General features: G+C 35.8%; 1 protein-coding gene across 1 annotated transcript; it reads right to left on the reverse strand.

Moving 5' to 3' along the window:
* Window positions 1–7,577: 7,577 nt before the first annotated feature.
* On the reverse strand, window positions 7,578–11,745 carry LOC120190017 (alpha/beta hydrolase domain-containing protein 17B-like). The gene is made up of 6 exons (XM_039193145.1): window positions 10,995–11,745; window positions 10,870–10,906; window positions 10,078–10,314; window positions 9,920–9,967; window positions 7,960–8,405; window positions 7,578–7,852 (listed from the first exon to the last, which is right to left on the reverse strand). The coding sequence occupies exons 1-6, from the start codon at window positions 11,288–11,290 to the stop codon at window positions 7,780–7,782; spliced, it is 1,137 nt and encodes a 378-aa protein (XP_039049076.1). The 5' UTR covers window positions 11,291–11,745; the 3' UTR covers window positions 7,578–7,779.
* Window positions 11,746–13,144: the final 1,399 nt, after the last annotated feature.

Genomic DNA, 13,144 nt, shown 5'->3' on the forward strand with positions numbered 1-13,144 from the left:
TGTTAGGAGGCCAACACTCCATTACAGAGGCTGACACCGACGGAAGCTGAGCTTGCCACTGATTAGTGGAAAGCTAGTAAGCGTTTTTTTGATGGCACAGATGATGAGCAGCCTCCACTTCAAGAGCCATCACCTCACCCAGAGCCATCACCTGATCGACCCGACTATACACCTCCACAACGAGAGCCATCACCTATTCTGTCACATCATCGAGCCTCTTCTCCACCATCACCTCATGATAGGCGACCGACAAAGATGCCACGACGTTTATCTCCCTGTTCTCCACCTCCACCTCCACGGGATAAGTTAGGGGAGTTACGTGATGAGGTCAATGCCTTGCGTGAGGAGGTCGGTACTTTACGTGGTGACAATGGTGCATGGTGTGTTGAGGTGTCTACTTTACGTGGTGAGGTAGCCGCTCTACGTGAGATGGTAGCATCGTTGTAGAATAAGGTTCATACTCTACGCAACGAGGTAAGTTTAATATTTTTCATATTTAACTTGATGATAAATTTACTCGTAATTTCACTTAGATTAACCATTTCACTTAGATTAACTATTTCACTTAGATTGCTTAGTAGATTCATTCGGTTGCTGCCAATACTGCTAAACTGTTTATTCTTTAACCTTGTGAAGTTAGTATTTGTTTTTGGTTGTCTTTTGGTTGAAGTAATGCAATCCATTCAAGTTTCAATTTGCAGAAGAAGAATAGTTTACTTTCGCAACGCGAAAATGACTATCGCAACGCGAAAATGACTATCACAACGCGAATTTGACTATCGCAACGAAAGAATCACAATTCGAAATAAAAATCGCATTGCGATTCTCTCGTTGCGATAGTCAAATTCGCATTGCGATAGTCATTCGTGTTGCGATTTTAAGTTTTAGATTCTATTCTTCTTCTGCAAATTGAAACTTGAATGAATTGCATTACTTCAACCAAAAGACAAAGATAAATACTAAATTCACAGTGTTGAAAATTTAAGTTTCAAGAATAAACTACTACTCTTTATGTTGTCATTGAACATGCACTAAACCTATATGTTGTCATTTTAAATGTTTTGATTACTTCTGAAATGTTATCTGATGCATTTTGTGAACAATGATAGAATAATGACTTGGGTGAATACCGTGCAAGTTTGAAATATATTTGTCTTTGTTTTCACTGTTTAATATCATGTCTGTTTATTTACTGATTTATGTATTAATTTATTTTTAGCGGCCCGCTAAGGTGGATGCTCTACGTCGGGTTTTTCTTGCAAGACGGAGTTCACGCATCAGACGGCGTGCACGTGCCATTATGTCTCTGTTCACCCCAATAGTGCGAAGAATCCGTAAGAAAAAGCCCGACTCACCTGTCATCGTTCAAGAGGCCTCCCCTATCGTTCAAGAGGCCCCTATCATCCCTCAAGAGTCCCCTCCCAATGTTCAAGAGGCCACTGTCATCGTTGAAAAGGTCTCTCCCAACATTCTAGAGCCCGATTCACACGGCGTAATATATCGAATTATTGAGAAACCCCCTCATGTGCCGGACATGATAGATGACTGTTGGCTTTCGTATAAGTTACCGACCAGTACCATTCCGGCAGATGAAGTGGAGAGGAAACAACTACCGAAAATAATTCTGGATAATACCCTTTGGGCTAAGACCGCAGTTGATTTTTATCTATATGAGCGGAGCCAAGGGTTTTACGCTGACATATACAAACTCAACGATGATATGCATTTGTTGATTGAACGGTCTTGGTGGGGTGTGTTATTAGGGGTTGAAGACAATGGCTATTTCGATGGGGGTAAGTATTATATTTCTTCTTATATTTCATTTTGATTAATTTTTTTTAAATTTATGTAATTCACTAATATATGTTTTTTTTGTAAAACAACATATTGATGCATGGGTGTCACGTCTTCTAATAGTAAGGAAATTGAAGAAAAATAAAAAAATACACGATATACAATTATGCCGACGTCTTTTCACGTAGTTCACTTGAAGAATCAATGACAGGAATCATATGTGTTGGCTAATGGACAAGCTAAACTTTATCCTGCATGGTGGGAGGTCGGTAAGGTTAATATTTATTTGTTTAAATATTTTAAAGGTTTTCATAAATAAGTGCGCAATTTGAATTATTACATTTCGATGCAGGTGTTTATCCCTGTTTTGGAACGTACTCATTGGCTTCTCGTCGAGCTTCAGCTCCCATCCCTAAAGACAATAGTATATGACAGCATGATAAATTACATATCATTGTCTGATTTGAGAGATATTATTAAGGGATGGAGCTCTCATTTGGCTAAATTCTTAGATTCGATTAATTATTGGACTTATTCTGGAAACAAGAAGCCAAAGAAGTTCAATGTTACAGTTATCAGAGACGAGACTGCGCCACAACAAACGTAGGAAGCCATAGGAGATTGTGGTCCTCTCGTATGCATGTGCTTGGAGCATTTGACGACAGGAAGTACACAGTTTCTACCTCCCACCGATAGAGATAGAGGTGCAGTAGGCTTGTGGTTTCGGCATTTTATGGCTAGAGCGATATATGCGAGACGCTGCCTACCTGCATCCGCGTTATGAAAGTGTCCATAAACAATTTGTAAGTCAAATGCAAGTGTTGTTAAGTACCTAGAATTCAATAATAATTTGCTGTTTGTTGGTTTTAGATGTGTAAAAAGTATTGTTTGAGCAAATGTTTGGTTTCTACAGGTTAATCCTGAAGTGAGCTGCGTGAAATTGATGTATGGGTGCATAAACAACTGTCTGGGTACACTTTTTTTGATTGTTTAATTGATTCTTAAAAGTCTGATTTGTTTAATTGATGAGGAAAAAAAAAGAATTATTAGCAATTTTGTCTTGTTTAATTGATTTGTAAAAATTGATTTGTAAAAGTTGATTTGTTTAATATTGATGTGTAAATAATTCTTATTTGTGGTTGTTTAATTGATTGAAATGTAAAAGTTGATTTGTTGATTTCAATCTGCATCATATTGAAGGCAAAAGACCTGTTGAAGGTACACTTTCGCAACGCTAAACTCAAAATCGCAATGCGAAAGCCAAAATCGCAACGCGAAAGTCAATTCGCGTTGCGATAGTCTAATACGCTTTGCGATTTTCTGGTTGCGATAGTCGAATACCCGTTGCGATAATCAAATTCACGTTGCGATAGTCAAATTCTTGTTGCGATAGTTAAATTCGCGTTGCGATAGTCAAATTCGCGTTGCGATTTTTTCGTTACGATAGTTAAATTCGCGTTGCGATTTTTGAGTTACGATAGTCAAATTCGCGTTGCGATATTCAAATGAATGTGTAATAAGTGATAACAACTGAACAGATCATAGCAATGTTCAAACTCAAGTTACTAATACATGCCTAACTGAAAATGTTAAAAGTTTACACATAAAATACACATAATACAACGTTTGCATTTAAAAATCACCTAAGTTAATAGTCCCAAAAGGTGAAGCCGGTTGTGATTGGTATTTTGATTTTGATTGCGATTTTGATTGCCTTTTTCTTGACACCATATGAGCTTTGGATTTTGATGAGGATCCATATTTGGGTAGAGGAAAAGATGATTGTGATGGCACTGGTGATCCACATGTCAACCTTGTATGACCACTTTCCTTGCACCGACTACATGTCGATTTCTTCTTCTCTTCACCCTTAGACGGTATACGATCGTGACTTTTTGGTCGGCCAGGTAGCCTTATGTCCATGGCTGGTTGCAAAACTGTTTGTAAGTCATCTGATATGTCCCACTCAGAAGGATGTGGAATAGGGTAGATAATCTCGGCATAATTTTGTCGATATACTTTTGTAGTGTAGCAATCCATAGCGTATGCGCTTGAATCATCTTGGTTTAGATGAAGAGTAACATGGCCACACGGATAACCAGATGTTTGCCATTTCATACAACTACACGTCTTTGCATTTAGATCGACAAGCCCACTTAAGTTATTATCCAGTACTTCAAACAAAGTGTTTGAACATGGTTCAACTCTCCATGACGTTGACTTCACAACACGTTTCGTTATCTTTTTTTTCAGTCCATGGTGTAACACGATGTTCCAATGTTCCTATAAATTTAAATAAATAATACTTAGTAAAATATATGATAAGTTACGAATTTAAAGAAATAATACCTGCATGGTTTCTTTTCTTGTAGTACCACTGTTGAATAGAGGCTCGAAAAAACTCCATTAATATAGTAATGGGTAATTTCCGGGAATGACGACTTAGAGTGTTGATTGATTCTACACTATTAGACGTCATGAAACCATATCTTGCTCCAAGTTGATGTACTCTTGACCATCTTTCAAACCCGACATCTTCTAGTGTTTGAGCACACTGAGGCAAAACACGTCTTAAACAATTTATATGCTTATTAAAATCTACTTCCCGATAAGCTTTTACAGCCTTCCAATATGTCCATTTGTGATTTTTTATACCAGCATACCTTGATTTTAGATTTCTATACAAATGAACACCACAAAGTCCATGAAAAGCATATGGGAAACACCTTCTAACAGCGTTGTCAATTGAGTTTTCCCTATCGGATATGATTGTTAGATTGCTAATAGGACCTATGCAATCCCTAAGATGCCCCATAAACCATGTCCATGAATCAGAGGTTTCAGATTTGCTAACCCCGTAAGCTATTGGCAGTATCCCATTGTTAGCATCCATGGCTACTGCTAATAAGTTTACTCCAAGGTATCAGCCTTTTAAATGTGCTCCGTCAACTATAATAACTGGGCGCATGCAATTAATAAACGAACGAATCTACAAAATCATATACACAAGAAATATAATCATCTAAATGTGAAATGCATGTAACTAACAAAAATGAGTCAACAAAATTATATTGATTTACTAACCGCAGCACCAATGGCGATAAACAGCAACTCAAAGCATCCATCTCTATCTGTTTTGATATGAGTTACCGACCCATGATTTTTCAGCTTTAAATTGTGACAATAAGCCAGCAGTTGGGCAAACGATGCTTCTGGCGACCCTCTCAACAATTCCAATGCATAACATTTGGCTCTCCAAGCTTGAGAATATGAGATACTAATCTTGAACCGAGCATTCATGTCAGTCATAATTTCATGTCCCCGATATACTCTGCCATTCAAAAACATTAACTCAGCCAGAAAACCACCCAACACCTTTTTGTTTGCCTGTCTATAGTGAGGAAAAACTTGGGTTTTTGAACATGTATGTTTATCAATAAAAGTCCTAACTTGAAACATTTCGCAATCTTTTATCCTCTTTGCAATCATACGCCACGTACAGTTTTTGTCAATCATACACCTTGTTTCGAAACGATCTTTGCTTGATTTGTTAACTTTTAGTTGATAGCCATCTTCCACACATTTCGTATACAAAGCTATCTTCAAGTCTTCCTTTCTATCAAAACAATCATCTTTCTTGATACGAATAATTTTTGTGTAACAATCAACTGCTATATTTACCAACTCTTCTTCCGGTATTTGAAGTAATTATGGCATATTCCAGTTATACTCCCGTGGCATTTTCTTCGGGGACTTTTCTTTGGGGATTTCTTTTTCTTCTTCAGGGTTATATGAATTACAGAATGGATGTTCAACATGTTCATTCACAGTCGTAACTTCCTCCTCATTATCATCAACAACATCTTCCTCGGCAGCGGCTGTTTCATCATCAAAATTCGGGTATTGACCAATATCAAAATCATTACACGCAAGGTCTGTTTCTTTTTCTGAAACATCATCAAAATCCGAGTATTGACCAAGATCAAAGTCCGGGTATTGACCAAGATCAAATTTCGAATACTGACTAGTACTCACAATTTTTTCTGTTGGCTCATCATCATCTAACTGGTCAATACGAAAACCGGAATTTGGTGCTGAAAGTTGATTGGGATTTGGATTAGGGAAATGTTGTGGGTTTTGAGATTGTGTTTAATATTGGAAATGTGGTGAAACAAAATTTGCTTGGTGATGAATTTGTGGTGGAACCATTAAATTTTGAGCACCATAAACTGGGGTTGAAAAACTTAGTTGATTACTACCCGCTACTGACCCAACTTCACTACTTCTAGGTTCAACAACATACAATGTAACATCATCTTGCGAAACACTAATGTAAGCAATGAATCGTTCAACATCTTCATTGTCAGTTAACAAATAAACTTTACATTTTCTCTGATAAGATAGCCTAAATCCACTTAAGGGCTCTAAATTTAATTTATTTGCAACACGTAACATTAGAGTTTCATAAGTTAACTTTTTTAATGACAGTTTTAGTTGAAGATTCATGAGTAAAGACATATATTGTAAAACACCATGAACATTCTCCCATGACCCTCCAAAACACAAATCTATCCAAACATGATCAACGTTAGATGATTTCATTATTGTAAATTAATTTACTAAACAAACGAGCTGCGAAACTAAAACCTGTTGCCGGATGGGGAAGGATGTCGTTGGATATAGGAACGGATGTCGCCGGAGAGAGTGATAGATGGAGATGAAATGAGTTGCTATTTAGGGATTTAGGTTATGAGTTGCTTCTGATGCGTAGTTATATACCCAAAACATTTGTATTGCGAAACTAAAACCTGTTGCGAATTTGAAATTCAGTGTTGCGACAGTCAGAATCGCGTTGCGATAGTCAGAATCTCGTTGCGATAATCAGAATCGCGTTGCGATAGTCAGAATCGCATTGCGATTTACATATTCGCATTGCGATTTCGAAAAATCGCAATGCAAATTTGAAAAATCGCAATGCGATAGTCAGAATCGCGTTGCGAATCTGGAAACTGATTTGCGATACCGAAGATTGCGCTGCGAATTATCGATCGCATTGCGAATTATCGATCGCATTGCGATTTAGTTGGTCATTTTGGCAAATCCATAAAAAATTAATTAAAATCGTATATTATAAGATATTTTTGATCACTCAGGTTATTTTCTCTAATTTTATATCTTGGAATTTTAAAATTTCTCAAATGATTATAAAATGAACATTAATCTTTATTAACTTACTATAAATGATTACTAAATTTATCAAACCACTATAAAATAATAGCTAAATTATTAAAATTTATTATTATTTTATAATGTAGAATCATAATTTTTTACCAGTTCCAAACATCAATAACTAAATGATCATTTGAACCTAAAATTTAACCAAGTATGTTGCCATTCCTCAAGCTTCACATAAAACCATATTCAAGTGCTTTTGTTATTATGATAAGGAGGAACAACAAATGCCAGTGATTGAAATAGTAAGTCACTGTTTCACCGTCGCTAACTCATCAAACAATGTCTTGTAGGGATTCTAGTTGATATATGGTATGGCCCTCTTTTCGGCAGATTCCATGATGAATGTTGCCCCTCCTGAATTTCAACATCTTCATCTTCCTAAAACCGATCCCTAAAAGACTATCATAATCCCTCGTATGCTGCGTGGATCAAATGAGAAGACATATGCATGGACAGCAAAACCACCAATCCCACTCATCTATCATAGTACCGTTGTATTAATGGCATAAAGACATTAGCATTTCCGCATACAAACATATGGAACAAGGTGAGAGCATGGAGAAGGGATTTATTAACTAAAAAGTGCAACCAATTAAGATACACCGTTTGCCCTGATTAAATCTCTTCAGTTATGGCAAATAAAACATTAGGCTTTTTCGTATCACCCTGGACAACCCTATGGACCAATCAAATTAAATAAAATGGAATCTAAAATACAACCTCAATTAGCAGACTGGTCTTTACCAATACTCAGATGGTTGTTGTCGTAGGCCTGAAACAACCGATATTGCACAATCCAACGGATCTAATCATCTCCCCAAAGCTGCAGCATTCAATCATGACAGCCAATAAAACCACTTTTTCATAAGACTCACTACATTATAACTCAAAACAAAGGTAAATAAATTGCGAGCATGAACTCAAACTAACCGATCAATACTGTTCCTTGCTTTCTCAGGTTGGTCAGAGCTGCCATTACATAATTTGTCAGGTCGATCCACACTCTTTCTTGATTTTTCTCTTCTCTCGGTGCTGGTTCTTGCTTTTTCTCTACGGTCAGTGCTTAACTTTGGCATTTCTCTTTGGTCAGTACTGGCCCTACTCTTTTCTCTCTGATCTGTGCTTAGTCTGGATGTCTCCCTGAAATCTGTGCTGTTACGAGGTTTCTCTGGTTGACCAGGAAGTGGGGCAGACCCATTTCTAAGATGAGATTTCTCGATGACTGAAATGAATTTTTTGAGATGCCTGATGTATTGTGGATATAGTTCCAAGTCGCAGTGATTCCCTCCTTTAACCCATAAAGGTTCATATTTCTCTTTACAAAGTTCCCAAAGCTGCTTACCATGGGAACAATCCACAACATCATCAGCCGTTCCCTGAAATACAACAAAAACAGGTGAATAATGATAGCATAACAAGCACATTTGAGGTAATGACACATTCCGGATTACACGTTCCAATAGCATTTGCGGCGACATACCACAATCATTTCAAGAATAAATGTCACTGACTGAGTAGATATCCGACAACTCCAACTCACAACCTTTTGGAGTTTCTAGTCACACTTATTAACAAGATATTTGAACACCCGAGGAAAATTATGTACATAAAAGAACTTGCCTAATTGTCTGATCACATTATTTACAAATCACAAACATCACAATCCATGTGTCCGGATGAACATCATTTTCAAATATTGGATAAAGCAATTGGAGTATCCTAGAGTCAAGCAAACGGTATATGAAAGCCCTCGAAAATGGTAAATTTTAAGGAATTCCTGAATATATTTATATGTAAAGCGTCAAAAACAGTAGGAAGCAGGAGGAATTGCAAAAGGTATTTTCCTATTATAGGCTCCAACTACACAGTTTACTTATAGAACTACATAATATGTCAAAATAAGAACAAAGAGGAATCGCAAAAAATATTTTACGAACTGCCAGTCTATTATAAGCTCCAAGTATACAGTTCACAACTTATAGACCAATGTAATATGTCGAAGTGAGAAAAAATAAGGGGGCAATCCAAAAAGTACTTTTTTTCCCTCGAACTGCTAGTCTAGTTTAGGCTCCAAGGGTTTAGTTTACAGATTATTCACCAATGTAAGATGTCAAAATGAAAGCAAACCTGTGAAAAAAAAGGCAAAAACAAAAAATGGGAGAGAAGCTCTTACATAAAAGATTCTAGAATCTTATCATTGGCAACAGGTCTCAGTTTCCATAAACACCAGAAACTTCTTCAAATTCCAGTGAAATTCAACAAAACTATTTACCATTCTCATTTTTTTTCCTTTTTCTTCCTCATGATCAGCGGAGCTTCCTATTTCACTCTCCAACTCAAGATACCTATTCCATTTTCCATTTTATCTATTAAACATCTGTGTTTCCTCAAATATCAATCAGGTTTGTTAAATTTTCATCAGATCTATTTAATTTAAAAAAATGTTGTAGAATGTATATTATGTGATGATTTCTAAATTTACAAGTCCATTATTCAAACAAGCAACTATCAACTACAGCATTTCAAGGATCTGTTCCTATTGCCCCATCCAAAAACACCATAACTACAGTGTCCGTACGGTCTGTTCCTAAATTTTGACAAGGCTTCAAAATTGTTGTAGCAATTGTTCTTTAGAATGGAAATGCATTATCAAGCACATAAAATATAGGGACTAGGAATATGCAAAGATACAAGGGAAAAATAAAGAAATAGTACAGATATTTTAGAAGGAAACATATGCGATGCAGCCAACCACTCTGTTTTTCTCTTTATTTCAATTTGAACAATGGATCACCGTAACTGATTGAACCCTTTCATAGTGCACAAACTATTACAAATGACCAACAACTAAGACAAGTAAATATTACAAATAAATCGAGGTAATACTCACATGGATTACCAGAACAGGACAGTTGACCAATGGTATCTTGTCAATATTCTGCATCATGAACAGGGAAAGAAACAACAAGAAAGTATACTTAAAACCAGGTAGGTAACAACGGATTAAGACATTAAGCTATATAATTGTGCGTTGAAAGTTGGCAGAACCTTATATATGTCAAACCAGTAAGTTCGCTTCACTGGATACATTACTCTCAGACCAGACAATATTGGGCTGTGAAGAACCACAGCCCTAAGTTTAGGCAACCGAGTTGTGAGATCTAGAGTAGGACCACTCCCAACTGATTGACCGTATAAGATAACATCTTCCTCCTTCACTCCATATTTCTCCCCAAGGCATCTATATACAGCTTCTATGTCGGCGTAGGTGTTCTGCTCAGTTGGCTGTCAAAAGAATAAATAAAAATGCTATATTATTAGGATTTTACTAATTTACAAAGTTCGGAACTAAGCCAAACCAAACAAGTTCAGTGATTTATATAAAACAATGCTGTCTTCGCTGAATAATCCAAGGAATTATGCTTTATTTGAGATCATTAACTTGAGAGTACGAATTTGAACTCGTTTTTTGTAATAAAAATTGTGTGATGTAAACATTATTATGTGTAAATAAGCAAAGATTTAGCTATACCAGACAGTATGCATAAGATAGTATGAGATTCACCTTTCCATTAACATATTCCTACTACTCAATTTATAGTTCTAAATCAAAACCTTAAAAACAGCTAAAATAACATAAATTCCTAAAAGTTCCCATTTTCTGACATCTAGAAAATCATAAAAGAAATCACCAAATAAAAATTGAAGACCTTCTTAATTACAATCCCTACAAAATGAAAGATTCAACCTGCAAAAACTTCTTCCTTCACCCACTCTTCCCCACCAACCAAACAAATCAGTATGTGTAATTAAAAAATAACAATCCATATGCACCCATACCTTCCCACTTGACTGCCCATACCCAGAATAATCATAACTGCAAAAAAAAGAGGAAACTTTGATTAAAAAAGAAAAGAGAAATTACCCATAAATTAAAAATCTCATATGGAGCGGTTTAAACTTACCTCAATAAGTTAACTCTGAGGTGTAAACTGAGTTCACTGAAAAGATCATACATTTGACCCAGATCAGCCGCATTCCCGTGTGAGTAAAGAACAGTCAACGCAGCTCCAGGGTTCTTCATATACACAGCCACCACCTCATTCCCTCTCTTAGTTCCCACCTTTAACACATCGACGTTCTCCCTTGCTAGCACCCCACTCATTACCAGCTTCCCTCCACTCTCCACCACCGTATACGACGGCGGATTAGGTGGGAAAAATGCAAACTTGGCCGCCATCGTTGATGTCACAACTCCCATTATTGAAAAGAACAAAAAACCAAAACCAGCTCTTTATTTTGAGTTGCGAAGCATGAACATTTTTGGGTGGAAACAAAAATAAGAAAAAGAAAACAGTATTGGGTTCTATCTGTTCCTTGTTGATGATAGAGAAAACGATGGATTTGTTTTTGAAAAAACGAAAACTTTCTTCAGTCAACCAAAAGGAGTAGAAAATATGGACAGGTTCCCTTTGCTGTTGAGCGAAACCGTGTTAGAACTTAGAGAGGAAGACAGATTAGGACGTTGGTGGGAGTGTCTGGGGGGAGAGAAAAACCGGAGAGTAATTATTTTTTAGGGTTTGAGTAAACTCCGGGGAGAAAACGGAAAGACAGCACGTGTGGTGTATGGGAAAGGATTAAAGAGGGAGGGGGACGGGCAGAACGATGGTGACCGATTAGGTGTCTGAGTGACACGTGTCCTCGTAACGACAATACAAAATAGTTGGGGACATCAGATCACCGTAGAGTTGCTTTGGAATTTTGTTTTGGTGAGAATTATGGATTTGTCTTGTTTTTTTTTTTTTAACTTTCCGAGTGTTGTACGATCGCATTGAATACCACGTAATTTATGAATTTCATTTATTCTTTTTAATTTATGAAATATTTAATGTATTATTGGTGTATAAATTTAATACATGAAAAATATTATTAATGATTTTTCTTTAAAAAAATTAAGGATTTCACTTTGTGTTGTATGTCAAGAAAATAATATTTTATTTTTAAAAAATAAAAAATATATTTTTAAAAAATAAAAAATATATTAGTAAAGGTTATTGTACATTGATCTTGTTTTGACACTGAATTTTAGCATCATACACTTAAGTAATAAAAGATCATACACTTAAGTAATAAAAGATAAATTTGATTTAATTTAAAAGATTAACTTGTAACACCCCATCCCATATCCGACCCGAATACGAATCCGATGTGTCACATTGACTTTTTAAATCATTTATTTTGACATAAAATAATTAAATAAAAATTCAGTTCGACATTTTCAATAAACCAAATAATTGCTATTATGTAAAATATATTGATTTACAAAACTTATCAGAGTGTTTCCAACACCAATCTTTTATCTTACATGCCAACTATATTTCATAAAATACATAAAATTCAAGATTTTTTTGATTTGAATTTCAGGAAGGAGATGCTGACCTGATGAGCTCATCTTCGATCCCTTTGTCCTCTTCTCGAAATCTACGTGTGAAACATTCACACGCTAAGTCGATGACTTAGTGAGGCATTAAATTATGAAAGAACTCTAACTATTTACACATGCATGAACATATCATCTTATAATGCCACATCAAAACCATATAACATTATATATATCATATACATATCACACATTATTTTAAATCTCTAACCTTAGTCCACTATCAATATTCTTATCATTTATATCTTATAATTATATCCTCTTATATCTATTCTTTTACTCAACATATTATTCAATTAACCAAACAATACAAACATTATCATATAAATCATATCAAATTATCTAATAAGAAATACATGCATGCATATAAATCATCATTAGTCACTTATCATTTAATCACATAACACATATACTTAACCTTCTTAATCATATACTATACCTATACCTCATCATGTCCTTGCTATAAAATTTATCATATCACAACATATATTTGTTATTATCTTTTAATTAGCCCATGTACATATGTGAGAACTATTGATATATGAGTCTCTAGAGGTTGTGCACTAATGCTGTCACCACAGCTCGTATAAATGCACCGAAGTGCCACGTAGAAATGCACCGAAGTGCCACGTAGAAATGCACCAAAGCGCCGCATAGAATTGCACCGAAGTGCCA

The sequence above is a fragment of the Hibiscus syriacus genome, unplaced genomic scaffold (genome assembly GCF_006381635.1).
Source record: "Hibiscus syriacus cultivar Baekdansim isolate YM2019G1 unplaced genomic scaffold, ASM638163v2 tig00116962_pilon, whole genome shotgun sequence".
NCBI lineage: Eukaryota > Viridiplantae > Streptophyta > Magnoliopsida > Malvales > Malvaceae > Hibiscus > Hibiscus syriacus.